The 16,848-nt window shown below is 43.2% G+C and overlaps 2 protein-coding genes across 3 annotated transcripts in view; both read left to right on the forward strand.

Annotated features, from left to right (window-relative positions):
* The first annotated feature begins 8,942 nt into the window (after nucleotides 1-8,942).
* Nucleotides 8,943-12,374, forward strand: LOC124648957 (KH domain-containing protein SPIN1-like). Of its 2 annotated transcripts, none has more exons than XM_047188639.1 (7): nucleotides 8,943-9,082; nucleotides 9,264-9,352; nucleotides 9,662-9,828; nucleotides 10,962-11,075; nucleotides 11,152-11,268; nucleotides 11,414-11,548; nucleotides 11,977-12,374. In XM_047188639.1, exons 1-7 carry the CDS (start codon nucleotides 8,979-8,981, stop codon nucleotides 12,148-12,150), a joined length of 900 nt encoding a protein of 299 aa, XP_047044595.1. In that variant the 5' UTR covers nucleotides 8,943-8,978; the 3' UTR covers nucleotides 12,151-12,374. The 2 variants fall into 2 exon arrangements, with proteins under 2 accessions (XP_047044595.1, XP_047044594.1); XM_047188638.1 differs by having other exon boundaries at nucleotides 8,952-9,082; nucleotides 11,405-11,548.
* Nucleotides 12,375-15,531: 3,157 nt separating this feature from the next.
* Nucleotides 15,532-16,848, forward strand: part of LOC124647990 (B3 domain-containing protein Os05g0481400-like) — a 17,121-nt gene continuing 15,804 nt past the window's right edge. Inside the window, exons 1-3 of the mRNA XM_047187827.1 lie at nucleotides 15,532-15,621; nucleotides 15,847-15,906; nucleotides 15,995-16,093. Coding sequence (XP_047043783.1) covers nucleotides 15,532-15,621; nucleotides 15,847-15,906; nucleotides 15,995-16,093 — 249 coding nt within the window. The remainder of the gene's footprint in view (nucleotides 15,622-15,846; nucleotides 15,907-15,994; nucleotides 16,094-16,848) is intronic.

The raw sequence follows: 16,848 nt of genomic DNA on the forward strand, positions 1-16,848 counted from the left end.
CGTCCTACCGTATGTCTTTTGTGGTAAAATTAAAAGGAAACATGATGAATCAAGTAAAGTAAATGCAAGTAAACTAATTTTTTTGTGTTTTTGATATAGCAAACAAGATAGTAAATAAAGTAAAACTAGCAACTAATTTTTTTGTGTTTTGATATAATGCAGCAAACAAAGTAGTAAATAAAATAAAGCAAGACAAAAACAAAGTAAAGAGATTGGGAAGTGGAGACTCCCCTTGCAGCGTGTCTTGATCTCCCCGGCAACGGCGCCAGAAAAAGAGCTTGATGGCGTGTATTTCACACGTTCGTTGGGGAACCCTGATACGTCCAAAACGTATCTACTTTCCCGAACACTTTTGCTATTGTTTTGCCTCTAATTTGTGTATTTTGGATGCAACTAACACGGACTAACGCTGTTTTCAGCGAAGCGTTACGGTATCTCGTTTTTGTGCGGAAATCCAACTTTCGGGAAAAACCTCGGGATTTTGACGAAAGGGCCTATTTTCCCGAATGCGACGGAGCCGAGAAGGACAAGTAAGGTGGAGGCCCGAGGGCCCCACACCATAGGGCGGCGCGGCCCAGGGGGGGGGGGCGCGGCCATGTGGTGTGGCCCCCTCGGCTGGCCTCCGACGCCCCCCTTCGGACTACTTATTCGCCTCGACCTAAAAACGCATGGGGAGAAGTCGAAGTCGCCAGAAACCCTCCAGAACGCCGCCACATCGCGAAACTCCGTCTCGGGAGCCAGAAGTCTCCGTTCTGGCACTCCGCCGGGACGGGGAATTGGAGGAGATCATCACCGCCAACGCCTCTCCATCAACCAGCCATGTTTCCCCCATCCATGTGTGAGTAATTCCCCCACTGTAGGCCGAAGGGGATGGTAGGGATTGGATGAGATTGGTCATGTAATAGCATAAGATTGTTAGGGCATAGTGCCTAGTGTCCAGTAGATGGTACTTTTATGATATTGTTGCAACTTGTTATGCTTAATGCTTGTCACTAGGGCCCGAGTGCCATGATCTCAGATCTGAACATGTTATTGATTCATGAAGATATTCGTTGTTTATGATCTTACCTGCAAGTTGTATACACATGTCGCTCGTCCGGAACCAATGGCCCCGAAGTGACGAAATCGGGACAACCGGAGGGAATGGTAGCGATGTGAGGATCACATGTGTTCACGGAGTGTTAATGCTTTGCTCCGGTACTCTATTAAAAGGAGTACCTTAATATCCGAGTAGTTTCCCTTGAGGCCCGTACGCCACCGGCTGGTAGGACAAAAGATGTTGTGCAAGTTTCTCATTGCGAGCACGTACGACTATAATTGGAACACATGCCTATTGATTGATTAGTACTTGGACACCGTTTTATTATTATCTCGCAAATGCCCTGCTATGATTGTTACATGAGTTTCTCTCATCCATGCAACGCCCGTCATCCGTCCCCGTGCCTACGGTATTTTAATCCTGCCGTTATTTCACTACGCCACTCGCTATAAAACGTTACTACCGATAAACTCTTGCGAGCAAGTCTGCTTTCCAGTGCGAGTTGAATTGATAACTCCGCTGTTAAGGCTTTCAAGTGTTCTTTGTCTCCCCTTGTGTCGAATCAATAAATTGGGTTTTACTTCCCTCGAAGACTCATTGCGATCCCCTATACTTGTGGGTCATCAAGACTATTTTCTCGGCGCCGTTGCCGGGGAGCATAGCTTTATTTGGAAGTTCACTTGGATTGATATTGTTCGCTGCAAATTCTCCATCATGGGTAAACCTCGCGATACTAAGGTCGCCATATTACCATCCACTACAAGAAAAGGTACAATTCTGAGTACCTCTGCTGCTCTTGATTCACCATCTGTGATTGATAAACTTGTTTCACCGACACATGCTTCAAATGCTGGTACTTCTGCTGAATCTGAAAATTCCTCTTATAATATTGATGATGCTTCTGCTGTGCTTGATGATAGTGGTTCATTGGGAACTTTTCTAGATGCTTCAATTGCTAGATCTAGACAAATAGAAAATACCGAAACTCCCGATGTTACTACACCCGTTAATTCACCCGAACTTGAATACTCTAGTGATGATCTTGATGAAGATTATGTGGAACTTGATGATGATTTTATTGAAAAATGCCATGCTACTACTGATGCAAGAAAAATTAAAAAGTTGCTTGCGTGAACATACTCGTTAGATATAAACTATCTCCCGATCCTAAATTTGCCACATCTCCTATAAACATTAAGGATAAAGATTATGATTTTTCTCTTGATCTATCTCATATAGCTATTGTTGAGAAAACACCCTTTTGTGGTACTGAAAAAGAAAGTGTTGTTGAACACATGAATGAGTTATCTACTTTGAGTAGCTTGTTTTCTGATGATGTTAAGAAGCGTACTTACTTTGTTGCTAAAATCTTTCCATTCTCATTAAAGGATGACGCTAAAACTTGGTATAATAGTTTGCCACCTAGTTCTATTAAAAGTCCAAAAGAATTGCTTGCTGTTTTTTTTCGGAAATACTTTCCTGCTAGTGCTCAACATGTCTGCTTTGCGAGAGAGTTTATAATTTTGATCAAGGAGATGAAGAGAAATTGCTCGAGGCTTGGGCGAGATTTTGCTCTCTTATTAGAGCTCGCCCGACCATGATTTAGAAAAGCATGATTTACTTGATATATTTTATAGTGGACTAACCATTGAGTCTAGGGCATACCTGGATAGTTGTGCTGGTTGTGTTTTCAGGAAAAGAACTCCGGACGACGCTCGAAGAATTATTGGCTAAAATAGGCCGGAATTATGATGATTGGACTACGCCTGAACCAACTCCAACGCCAATAGTGAAGAAGAGGGGTTTAATTAAATTGAATGATGAAGATATGAGGGAAGCCAAGAAGTCTCTCAAGGAGAAAGGTATTAAATCTGAAGATGTGAAGAATCTACCTCCTATAGAAGATATATGTGAGATAATTCCCCCTTCATCCATTATTGAGGTAAATTCCCTTCAACGCTTTACTAGGGAAGATATTCCGTATTCAAAACCTCCTCGCGCAATGCTTAGATGAGTTTGATAATTATATTGTTAAGCAAGAAAATTTTAATATGAGAGTAGAGAATCATTTAATGGAAAATTCTCAAGCTATTAGTGAATTGCATGATATTGTGGAGAGAACCTCCAATGATGTTAAGATGCTTGTTAAACATTTTCATATGGTTCAAACTCAAATTGATCAACTCACTAAAGTGCAAAATGACTTGTTAGGAAATAATGCTAAAGAAAAACATGCTTATGAAGTAACAACTAGAGGTGGTGTCTCTACCCAGGATCCTCTATATCCTGAAAGGCATCCCAAAAGAATTGAACAAGATTCTCAACAAACTAAACCTAGAGCTCATTCTAAGAAAAAGAAGAAGAAACATAAAAATGTTGTAGAATCCTCTGAACCTGTTAATGATCCTAATAGTATTTCTATTTCTGATGTTGAAACTGAAAGTGGTAATGAACATGATAAAGATAATGATAAGAATGATACTCCTGATAAAGAAGAGGTTGAAAAAGAACCCGAAAAGCATGCTAAAAATAAAAAATATACTAAAGAAGATTTTATTGCTGTAGAAACATGGTAATGAAAGAGAACCTTGGGTGCAAAAGCAAATGCCTTTTCCTGCTAAGAAACTAAAATCAAAGGAAGAAGAACACTATAATAAATTCTGTGATTGGATGAAACCTTTATTCTTGCAAATCCCTTTGACCGATGCTATTAAATTGCCTCCTTATTCAAAGTATATGAAAGATATTGTTACTAACAAAAGGAAAATCCCCAATGAGGAAATTTACACTATGCTTGCTAATTACTCTTTCAATGGCAAAGTTCCAAAGAAGTTGGGCGACCCAGGTATACCTACTATTCCTTGTTCTATTAAAAATAACTATGTTAAAACTGCTCTATGTGACTTGGGCGCCGGTGTTAGTGTTATGCCTTTTTCTCTTTATAAGAGACTTTACTTAGATAAGTTGATACCTACTGATATATCTTTGCAAATGGCTGATAAATCTACTGCTATTCCTGTTGGTATATGTGAGGATGTCCCTGTTCAAGTTACTAATAACTCGCTTGATTTTAACCGATTTTGTTGTGTTGGAAATGCCCGAAGATGATAATATGTCTATTATTCTTGGGAGACCTTTTCTTAACACCGCAGGGGCTGTTATTGATTGCAATAAAGGAAAGGTTACTTTCAATGTTGATGATAAGGAACATACCGTCTATTTCCCCAAGAGAATTGAAAAAGCGTGCGGAGTTAATACAATTTCTCATGTGAGAACTATCAAAGTGGGAACCATCGATTGTCCTATATATGAGCCTAAAGAAGAATATCAAACTCTTATGATTGGATCCATATCAATACAATTCAAGGTAACATGATTGATTTGAGGTTTATTTCTTCATATGCTATGTAAAATTTATTTGGTGGCAAGACTTGATCAACCTTGTTAACAAATACCTTTTATATGCATAGAGGAGGTAAACAACATCTCTTTCTTCCTCCTCTTGCTTTAGTTGCTGTAGCATTTTTAATTTGCAAAGTTTCTTAGTTGATTTGAGATTTCAAAAATTTTCCTGGCCAAGTAATAATAAACTTAATACCCAGAAAATGTGCATTTTTCAAAGTTTTCAAAAATTCGCGAAAATTACACCGTTGGTCCTATTTTTCGACGAGGCACCTGGGAGCACCAGAGGATGACCTGTGGAGAACCACAGGGTGCCACACCACAGGCCGGCGCGGCCAAGGAGGTAGGACAAAAGATGTTGTGCAAGTTTCTCATTGCGAGCACGTACGACTATAATTGGAACACATGCCTATTGATTGATTAGTACTTGGACAACGTTTTATTATTATCTGCAAATGCCCTGCTATGATTGTTACATGAGTTTCTCTCATCCATGCAACGCCCGTCATCCGTCCCCGTGCCTACGGTATTTTAATCCTCGCTGTTATTTCACTACCGCCATTGCTATAAAGCTGTTACTATCGATAAACTCTTGCGAGCAAGTCCGTTTCCAGTGCGACTGAATTGACAACTCCGCTGTTAAGGCTTTCAAGTGTTCTTTGTCTCCCCTTGTGTCGAATCAATAAATTGGGTTTTACTTCCCTCGAAGACTGTTGCGATCCCCTATACTTGTGGGTCATCAAACCCCAAGAGGAAGGTATGATGCGCACAACAGCAAGTTTTCCCTCAGAAAGAAACCAAGGTTTATCGAACCAGGAGGAGCCAAGAAGCACGTTGAAGGTTGATGGCGGCGGGATGTAGTACGGCGCAACACCAGAGATTCCGGCGCCAACGTGGAACCTGCACAACACAATCAAAGTACTTTGCCCCAACGAAACAGTGAGGTTGTCAATCTCACCGGCTTGCTGTAACAAAGGATTAACCGTATTGTGTGGAAGATGATTGTTTGCAGAGAAAACAGTAAACACAAGTACTGCAGCAGATTTGTATTTCAATATTAAAGAATGGACCGGGGTCCACAGTTCACTAGAGGTGTCTCTCCCATAAGATAAAAGCATGTTGGGTGAACAAATTACAGTCGGGCAATTGACAAATAGAGAGAGCATAACAATGCACATACATGTCATGATAAGTATAGTGAGATTTAATTGGGCATTACGACAAAGTACATAGACCGCCATCCAACCGCATCTATGCCTAAAAAGTCCACCTTCGAGGTTATCGTCCGAACCCCTTCCGGTATTAAGTTGCAAAGCAACGGACAATTGCATTAAGTATGGTGCGTAATGTAATCAACAACTACATCCTCGGACATAGCGCCAATGTTTTATCCCTAGTGGCAACAACACAACACAACCTTAGAACTTTTCATCCATCGTCCCGGTGTCAATGCGAGCATGAACCCACTATCGAGCATAAATACTCCCTCTTGGAGTTAAGAGCAAAAACTTGGCCGAGCCTCTACTAATAACGGAGAGCATGCAAGATCATAAACAACACATATGTAATAACTTGATAATTAACATAACATGGTATTCTCTATCCACCGGATCCCGACAAACACAACATAGAGTATTATAGATAGATGATCTTGATCATGTTAGGCAGCTCACAAGATCCAACAATGAAGCACAATGAGGAGAAGACAACCATCTAGCTACTGCTATGGACCCATAGTCCAGGGGTGAACTACTCACTCATCACTCCGGAGGCAACCATGGCGGTGTAGAGTCCTCCGGGAGATGAATCCCCTCTCCGGCAGGGTGCCGGAGGAGATCTCCGGAATCCCCGAGATGGGATTGGCGGCGGCGGCGTCTCCGGAAGGTTTTCCGTATCGTGGTTTTTCGCATCGGGGTTTCGCGACGGAGGCTTTAAATAGGCGGAAGGGCAGCCTCGGAGGGGGCACGGGGGCCCACACCATAGGGTGGCGCGGCCCCCCTGGCCGCGCCAGGGTGTGGTGTGGGGCCCCCAGGGCTTCCCTCTGGCGGCTCTCGGGTGTTCTGGAAGGCTCCGGGAAAAATAGGACCCTGGGTCTTGATTTCATCTAATTCCGAGAATATTTCGTTACTAGGATTTACGAAACCAAAAACGAGCAGAAAACAAGAATCGGCACTTCGGCATCTTGTTAATAGGTTAGTTCCAGAAAATGCACGAATATGACATAAAGTGTGCATAAAACATGTAGGTATCATCAATAATATGACATGGAACATAAGAAATTATCGATACGTCGGAGACGTATCAAATACCAAACATTTACATGTAGTAATTAATCCCCACTAGTAACTTGAACATTCATATATGCAAAGTCATCAATATATTGCCAACTTTTATGATAATTGCGTCATTTATACTATCCACAAATACCATGACAAGATCAACCATTGCTAGAAAAAGTAATTATTGATCCATTAAAATTTGCTACACGAATATTGTATACATCTACACTATTTAGTGTGACTTAAATATACCACCTGGCACCCCCGGCTCTAGCGGTGTGGCACTATCATATCGACGCCATGGTGTGACGAAACATGTCTATAGATATATGTAATGCCAACTCTAGGAACATGTGACCACCGAAAATACGACCGCCTAATGCAGAAGCTATCGCAAGGATACAATCGCACATTGGATGGGTAGTGCGACGGAAAATATGTCTCTAGCTATTGTCGGCTTTCTCGACACGAGTTCATCACATCGACTATCTCATGTGACGCAAACTCTGTCCTTTTCACCTGCCAACTGCACTGATACAAATGACACCAAATCTTAAAGTTGATCGCTATTAACCACCATATCTATCTTTCTAGCAGTAACTTGTCATCTATGCCAAGCCATCAAAACTCGTTGATGATGCGTCGGGTAGTGACCTTGTATATTTCCCATGGACCAAATAATAACAGGAGCAATAGTTGGCAAAAGGCGATTTTGCATCCACCAAAACATATAATAATAAATTTTGCTATAAGATGTCTTTGCATACAAAATAGTGTTGCACATGAATTCACATCAAACTTTACATAGGTGCACAACATCAAGACATGCCACTTCTCACCAATGGTATGCCATTCGTTACCCATATATCTCTAAACTATTTAGTGCGTGACTTAAACATGCCACCTGACGGTTACCAGACGGTCTATCCCTATGGTACTATCATATCTCGCATACATGGTCTCCCGAAACATTTTTATAATGTTATAAAATATCAACTTTAGGAACATGTGGCCACACAAAAATCTGAGTGTCTGACACATAAGCTATCGTGGGAATGCACTCACATCTGACCGTCTAGTGCGACAAAGAACACGTCTCTATCTATTGTCGGCATCCGTGACGCGAGAACATCACACCGACTATCTAGTGTGACGCAAATTTGTATCTTTCGCCTACCAACCGCACAAATACATATGCAACCAAATCTGAAAACCGATCGCTATATTAACCACTAGATCTATCATTCTAACATACATCTACACCAAGTCATGAACTCGACAACAATGCGCCAGGTGGCAAACATGTAAATTTCTCGACACGAGGTCATCACATGTAATCTTATACAAACTTTAGGAACATGTGATGTGACTACACAAAAATCTGATTGTCTGACGCATAAGCTATTGCGGGGATACAAAAACGCGTCTCTAGCTATTGTCGGCACCCGTGACACGAGATGATCACACCGACTATCTAATGTGACGCAAATTTATATCTTTCACCTACCAACCGCACAGATACATATGCAACCAAATCTGAAAATCGGTCGCTATATTAACCACCAGATCTATCTTTCTAACAAACGTCTACACCAAGTCATGAACTCGTCGACAAGCGCCAGGTGGCCAAGATGTAAATTTCACAGAGACCAAATGATAAGCCAACCACACTTGGCAAGGGGTAATTTTGCTTTGTTAAAAGTTTGCTACAAATAGATATACAGTACAAAATCTTGATGCACATTAATTTGCATCAAACATTACAGATGTGCAGAATTTGAAGCCATGCATGGGAGGTTCAGCAATGCAAGTATTTATCACCCTGACATGACATGGAGATCTGTGGTAGACTGGCAGCAGTAGTAGTAGTCCGGTAAAAAGAAAAGAGAGAGAGAGATACAGAAGCGGACGGGCAATGCAGAAAACGGCAAGCAGGCCGGTGCGTATCTTGCGGCTGCCCCTGGGTGTCAGGGCCTCTCTCTCTCTCTATCTCTCTGCGTACTGCGTTGTTATAAACCCTAGCGGCGGCGGCGGCGGCGGCGGCAGGGCAAAAAGATAGAGAGAAGACGTCGTGGCGTCGTGCGGCGCGCAGGGTTTTGCCGAGATTTTCCTAAAAAAGGGTATCGCCTCCGTACCGAGAAAAGAAAAGAGAATACGAGGCGAAAAAACACACAAACACCTCTCCTCCCTTCCTCCCTCCTCATCTTCCTCCCGTTCCCTCACCATTGGTCGCAGCCCCGGCCGCCACCCCTGCCGCCATGGACGGCCTGCACGGCCCCGACGCCTGCTTCTCCCCCGGGAGGACCATGTCGCCGCAGCTCATCAGGCCCCCCGCCGGCCCGCCGCCGGACATAGGAGGCGGGTAAGGGACACGGACCCACGCTGAGATTGGGTTTTCCTTCCTTCAAAGATTGGTGCTTTCGTTTGTTGGCCCAACGTCTGAATTGGTTGCCTCTGTTTTTTCTTCCTTCCTATCTATCTTTCTGCCTTGGGTCGTCGGATTGGATGGCGCCGGATTGGATGGATGGCGTCGGTGCCCGCAGCCAGTACTTGTCGGAGCTCTTGCAGGAGCACCAGAAGCTCGTGCCCTTCACGCAGGTGCTACCAATCTGCAGCAAGCTGCTCAGCCAAGGTGAGAGCCTCGATTCCCTTCTCTACCCGCCGCCGCCGCCCTGTACGGCGGCATTCTCTCGGATTAGATTGGAATTTGTCCGCCGCCTGATTGCTCCCTCTGTTTGACGCAAACTTGCTCGCTGACTCTGTTTTGGCCTGACGGGACGGCCCTTTCTTTTTCTGTGTGTCATACATACATAGGTCTCGAAAGCATGTAGCTTGATTCATACGATTCTTCAGTGCCAGCAAAGCTAGTTTTTTTATATGTACTACTACGTTCTTTCTCTTGCTAATGCCGCCGTGTGCTGATGTTTGCTCGTGCTACCAGAGATAATGCGGGTGTCCTGCATGCTTCGCCAGCACCAGCACCAGCACGGTGGGGACTTCGACAGGATGCCCATGGCTAGTCCAAACCAGATGCATCATCATCCGTCGCCCCCAATGCCTAACTTCTGTGGAAATGGCTTTGGTCCCTGGAGTGGGGCACATCCAGAGGTAATTGCGTCTGTGTTCTGACATGAGGGTGGCATGTTCAGTCATCCATCCTATCTGATCGCATCATCAGTTGTTAAACCCTTCAAAATAGAATGCTAGGACACGAGATCTTGGTGATGTGGTAGCTTGCAACCTGTATCTTAGCTCCCTTTCCTAAGTTGCGCATCCATTAGGTGATGTGATATTGCAGTGTTAATTGTATATCATGTTATCACATCATATCCCGCCGCCGCACTTCCTTTTAACGATAATAGAGGTAGGTTGCGTCCTCACCATCACATTTGGTCGCATCATATTCTTAGGAACCTAATCTCATCCTTTTTTGCATATATCTCTCTTCATGAAGAGATATTTCAGTGATGTAAGGTGAGCAGGTTCAGTACTGTTACCTGAATTTTCTATCATCTTGTGTGTTTGCGAGTTCTGCTCAGCTATAACAAAGTTGTAGTGCACTTAAAACATATACAGAACCTGTTTGTTTTGTTCCCCCTTTCCCTCTGCTATCAATGCTTGCTGAATTGGGAAGTCTTTCTTTTAAAATGCACCAGGCGGATAATAGTGCCTAAATATTTTTGTGCTGATTGATGTTATGGATTGGCAATAAAGATGCATTCTTGATATTCCCATTAGTACAAAATGAGTGTAAATAGATGTATGTTTAAGAAGTTAAATATTTTCTAGGAGTATTTTCAAAGTGAAGTTTTATATGTTCTTGATTTATAGGCTTGCTATGAAAGACGGAAAACAGGAAATCAGCTGAATTCTTTATTTCTTGCCCCGGTTTTAGAAGTCGTACTGTGCTCTTCCACAGAGCATCAATACATCAAATTGTGTTTTGACATAGTGAGGGCTAACTACTATCTTAGGCATGTTTTAATCCTTAACACGACTTGAAAAACACACTGTTTTAAAGAAAAAAGGTACTTGACGCTTAAGATAGGGATGTTTAACTAAATTATGTTTTGCGTGCGGCGAATTAAGAAACTGGATTAACTTCTTCATAATCAAATTGGAATCTGCTTAGTTCAATTCGTCCTACCTGTTCACAAAAGGTTGCACCGCACTCTCGATTCTTATGTTATGCTTATTATGTCCCAAGATGTGTAAAGCCTTACAATTATGTCGTCTATCAGAGGGTAGCTTTTTCGCAAGGACCTGTGGGTTGGCAAGGAGCACCACAAAGCCCCTCATCATACATTGTCAAGAAGATCTTGCGGTTGGAAATACCAACTGATAATTACCCTAATGTAAGTTGGAATTTACACATTTCCAATGTTTACTGGTACGGAACCATTATTTACTCTGCTTGTCATACTTGTTCAGTTCAATTTTATTGGCCGTCTTCTTGGGCCAAGGGGAAACTCGTTGAAGAGGATTGAAGCCTCTACGGGTTGTCGTGTTTTTATCAGAGGGAAGGGCTCAATTAAAGATCCTGGGAAGGTAAACATGAATCTTCTTTTATGCAAACTCCGCAGATATAGTGTCACTGGTATATAGCTATATATGTATAGTACAGTACTATATTGTGTCCAGCAAGCTTGCATTGCTCATCTGTCGTCCTTCTCATGTCTTGAAGGAGGAACAGCTGAAGGGCAGACCTGGTTACGAACACTTGGATGACCCCCTGCATATCTTGATTGAAGCTGAGTTACCTGCTAATGTCATTGATTCAAGAATTGCAAAAGCACAAGAGATCCTAGAGGAGTTGTTAAAACCAGTGGTATGTGTGCGTGTCTCGACCATCTTATATGTCTTTTCTCCCAGTATATGCTCTATAGCCATTTAACTGATTAACTAGATCAAACATCCGGAAATATGGCAATATTATGTGCTATTTCTCCCGCATCCTTTATCTAGAATGATTCTCTTGAGAGATTAACGTTGGCTGCAATAAAGTACTGAACTGGATCTTTGCTTGATTGTTTTTTCTCCCACCTAATTCCTCTCAAGTTCACTTTTCCTGCCGTAGCTTCTATCTATGATATGTTTGTCCTAGCACACTACTAAGTATTGATCCACTAAAACTAATACTATGGTTCTGGAAGCAACACAATAATGATTGAAATGAAACTGCGTTCTCTCTTACACGCGCAATCAACTTACTGTCCTTTTATGTTTCTAAATCTTGTCTCTTTCGTATTTTGTTAGGATGAATCACAAGACTACTACAAGAGGCAGCAACTCCGTGAGCTTGCCATGTTGAACTCACCACTTCGAGAGGAAAGTCCGCGTCTAAGTCCACATCCAAGTCCTCATCCGAGCCCGCGTCCAGGCGGAGCTTCTCCCTTCAGTAACGGTGGAATGAAACGAACCAAACAATGACTGCAGAGGCCTGCTCCTCCCAACTTGACCCTCCAGAGACTCCGCTCACTCGGTGCCCTCACAACTTAATTTTTCATGAGCAAGCTTTCATGATGGTGCTGGCATCGTGCGATACCTGTTACTACTAGAATTTTGATCTCCCATGTGACATTAGCATATGAACTGACTGAGAATGATCCATGAGTAGCGAATCCTCCTCCTTTATAATTAGAACATTTGATTTATTTGTTGCTGGTATGGCAGTGTGCAGAATTCTAAGTTTCTGAGATATGACAAACGGAGATTCTACAGACTCAAAACGCCCCGTCAAAGCTAGTACAATAGAGGACTAGGTAGACACATTCTTTCATCCCACTCTACTTGGATACATGATGCCCCCTGCGCTACTTGGATGTATGATTTAAAAAGCTCCTTGTGCTCTGATCGTTGTTGTTAGTGCCAGTGCGTACATAGGAAAACTAATATGAAGTGACGAAGATATATTTCGTGCATATTCATACAACCAACATATTGCCACGCAGGGCCGACCAGAACGCTAGATATAAGTTGAAGTACTTCGAACTGACCGAGAATTTGTCAATTTGGTGCAAATATCATCGAAACTTGTCCGCCCCTTGCCCTAAACCAACTTAATCTAAGGGCAACTTCAACGTGGCCACCCAAATTGGACACGAAACATGTCCCTTTTTACCGTTTGGGTGGCCGCGCGGATATGCAGATAGGGGGCATCGTCTGAGTGACCGTTTGGGTCGCACGCAACATCCAACGCAGCCACGCATCACAAACATCAATAAAAAGGGAACTCAGAAAACAAGAACACAATTAAGAGTACTTAATTAAACATATGCCCCATTATGGGAAGATCAACAAAAGAAATCACTATTATGGGCAGATTAACAATAAATCATATATTGGAAAGACTAGAGCACAATGAACATCTATGAAATTGTGCCATTAATATGTGACACTCAATAGAAAGCAAGTGAAAATTCATATTTGACACGCAAAAATCACGATGAAAAATTTGAGGAAAACATATATGTTACACAAACTATGGAGAAAGACATCAAACAAGTCTAACATTGTGTCATATTGTCCATGGTTTCATCAAATTCTATGAAGTTACCCTAAGTTCCAAACTTTAAAACTTTTTATCAATATAATCAATATTGCTCTGATTTTGAAGCTCTCATCACAAGGAACCCAAATGTTCAAATATATCATAAAACTGAACTTAAGGTTCAAACGATATGGAATGAGATTTAAAAATGTGTTGGTTGGTGGTGTTGTGCACTCCTTACCACATTAAAAAATAACCAGATTGGATGGGAGCACAGTGGAGTCTAGCCTCTGACATACACAAAAGATGTGTGTCTGGCATCATCCATCCAAAATCATGCCTTTGCGAAAGAAATGCATTCTCCAAAATAACTCATCTCTTAAGAGTATTTCCACCAGCAACCCCCATACGAAATAACTCATCTCTTAAATGATTATTGGTGTCCAAACAAAAAAAAAGATTACACCGGCAATCCCCATATGAAATCCACCGCATCACGATCCCAATAGAAACGCCAGCAACGCCTAAGCGAGCCTTGTACGAAGGGTGGCTATCGGGGGTGCCAACGAAGCAAGCAGCAAAACTCCATGTAGGAAGATTCCCGCATCCGTAGCATCCTTCGAACACTTGTGAGGAGGAAAATTCTGAATAGTTCTGAAAGGTTGTGCATCAACCAGATGGAGTATTCACCCAAGGTGGTTGACATAGGCATCCCCAATGGGCCTGCCGAAGAAGGTACCCGGGGTTTACTGAAGGCCCATGATCCGAAGGATAAGAAGATTCGGAAGCCCAAGATACTATTAAGGAAAGCTAGAGTTGTAATAGGAGGCATTATTTGTAATCTTGCGGGACGGGTTAGAAACCCTCACGGACTCTGTAAACTTGTGTATCACGAATCCCTCGGCTCCACCTCCTATATAAGGGGGGGTTGAGGGACAAAGAAAGGATCGAATCATTGTCTCACAAACCCTAGCTTTTACATCGTCGAGTACTTTTCGGCTGAAACCTTCGAGATCTACTTGCCCTCTACATCCAACGAAACCCTAGTCTACTACTCGTAGGCATTGACAAGTTAATACCTTGTCAGTGGTCAAGTTTTGAGTGATGGTGTTAGGGCAGACATAAAATTTGTAGAGCTAGGACAAGGATGATAGGCCGCAACTGCAGTCATCCCCTCTCCCCTCTAATTTTTAAGTGTTTGCTACGATACGGTTTTTTCTTGTTGCTATCTTGTATAACTGCCCTATCATACGAGTCATAGTTCCCAATTCACTTGATGATCTAGAAGATTGTCTTGGTCCTATTGCCAATTTTGATGGTTGTGGAAGCACATAATAGGTCCAGGTTGGCTAGAGTGCAAGGACGCTCTGAGCTGAGCCATGGATGCCCGGGGTCGGTCCATTGATACCATCCAAAGCGAGCAAGACCTTTCACCCCAAACCGTGCGAGCTACTTTGGGAACGCAAACCACCTTCCAAAATTACAAGCGAGTGTCCTCCATTTGCATTTTTTGCGCCATCGCCTTACCAAATGAAACCCCTTGTGAGATTGTCCAACTTGTTCCTCACCCGTTTTAGCAAGGGAAGAACCTCAATGTAGTATATTTTCGGGGCCATGATAATCGTCTTAGTGAGGATGACCCGTCCAACACTCATGAGGTTCTTTCATTTACATCCATGGAGTGTTTTTTTCCACTTCGTCTATTATGGGTTGAAAAGCCATCTACCTCGATCTTTTGTAGTGGAGAGGCAACCCTAGATATTTTTCGGAAAATGCAGCATTTTTGCTGGAAAGATGATGGCACGACCATCTAAGTAAATCTGTTCGCAACGAATTGGCGAATTTTTCATCATGGTCGTGTCTGTAAGCAGCCCCGTTGTGTTCCTGTACACCTCCCCGTCTTGTTTCGTGCCCGTAATTCAATCTTCTTAAAGCGCCAAGCCAATCAAACTACATGCACTTTTTATTTTTGAGAATTAACTGCATAAACTTGTTTTCTCAAAAAAAAAAAAAAACTGCATAAACTTGTGCCTCAGAACTCAGAAGTTTTAGCAGCTTCCACTGAACTGCAAGTCTGGCCCACCTGGCAGCCCCACGGGAAAGCCGGCCGTTGCCGCTCCCGTAGGAACCGTCAAATCCTCTCCCAGCCCAGCCCACGAAGAAGAAGAGGCGCTGGCGTGGGCGTTCAAACGTTCAAAATTCGAAACCCGTCGTGGGCGTCTTCCCAACAAGGCAAGCCAGCCCTCTCTCTCCCCAAAAGAACACGACTTTCTTTGACCCTCCCCTTGATTCGCGGACCTGCGGAGGAAGGAGCCAGCCCCATGGCGACGGAGACGGCCAGCGCCGGCCCGGGCGCCGCCTACGAGGAGGAGCGCAGGAAGCGGATCCTCGACAACCTCAAGCACCTCGAGGTACGCACGCACCAAAACAACCACCTTTCTTCCATTCCACCCCCTCTCGATCTCTTCCTCCCCCAACCCACATCGGGCGAAAGACGAACCATTTCGTGATGGCCCTCACTGGCCACCGCCGATTTTCTCCGCGGACTCTTCGCAGCGGCCCCGATTTCGATCTACGCACGCATTGGGGTTTTCAGGCCACTGATTTTTCTCTGTACCATTCCCCTTTTTCTTCAGAGTCTGGGCATTTCCAAGATGGCCAAGAGTCTGGTCCAGGCGACCAGGCAGCAGGGCAAGGTACCTCCTTTCTCGCATCGCTTCAACTCGTCGGTCTGCCGTGGTTGGTTGCGGCGGGCTTGATTCGTTCGTGCTGCGTTTTCTGCAGACCGCCCGTGCGAGCCCCAAGCCGAGGAAGAAGTTCGAGGCCGCCACCGAAGTCAGGCGCTCCTCCAGGGCCAAGACTACAGTTTCCTACAAGGAGGATGTGAGTTACTTTGCAAGATTTGCAGTTTTTTTCTGTCAAGTTTACTGCTCGCTGTGATGCTCTGTTTCAAGGAGGACGTGTCCTTGTTCAAAGCTGTTTCTTTCATTCTTGCAATCTGATGCATCGATTAGGCTGGGGTTTATGTTCCATGGGTGTCACACTCCCGTGCCCTCCTAACAGCCATGAAAGACATGTGCTACATGAAGTTATATATTGTTGCTATGTTTTTTATTATACCTAGAATAACTGCAAATTAACAAATAATCCTTCACATCTTATTTTCCGAATGGGTCCTTAGTGCCTTCATTTTGTCCCCCAGTTATAGTTTTACTTCGTTAGAGCTGTAGTCTTTCCTAGTTTTCATACTTTGTGTTTTTTTTTCTCTGTCTGTTTACAAGTTGTACTCTGTTTGAAGGAGGATATATCCTGTTGAAAGTTGTCTCTTTCATTCTTGCAATCTGTTGCATCAATTAGGCCTGGGTGAATGTTATATAAGTGACCATTGGGGACTGCCGTCCTGTTCCGCGATTAATTACATAGTTAAAATTGTGTGCTATTTGAAGATAGTGTTGTTATGCTTCTAAATATGTAGATAATAATTGCAGATTGAAAAATACTTTCACATCCTCCGATGAGTATTTTATAAATGGGTCCTTAGTGCCTTCATTTTGTACCCCAAGTATAGTTTTACTTTGTTAGAGTTGTAGTGTTTCCTAGTTTACTGCTCGTTATCATGCTCTGTTTGAGGGAGGAAC

This window comes from Lolium rigidum, chromosome 4, assembly GCF_022539505.1.
Source record: "Lolium rigidum isolate FL_2022 chromosome 4, APGP_CSIRO_Lrig_0.1, whole genome shotgun sequence".
Classification (NCBI taxonomy): Eukaryota; Viridiplantae; Streptophyta; class Magnoliopsida; order Poales; family Poaceae; genus Lolium; species Lolium rigidum.

What these genes read in the sequence shown, in the direction of transcription:
- LOC124648957 (XM_047188638.1), top strand. Translation starts at nt 8,979, where the DNA reads ATGGACGGCCTGCACGGCCCCGACGCCTGCTTCTCCCCCGGGAGGACC. An exon ending in CAGCAAGCTGCTCAGCCAAG is followed by an intron (nt 9,353 to 9,661) that starts GTGAGAGCCTCG and finishes TCGTGCTACCAG; the next exon opens with AGATAATGCGGGTGTCCTGC. An exon ending in AGGAGTTGTTAAAACCAGTG is followed by an intron (nt 11,549 to 11,976) that starts GTATGTGTGCGT and finishes GTATTTTGTTAG; the next exon opens with GATGAATCACAAGACTACTA.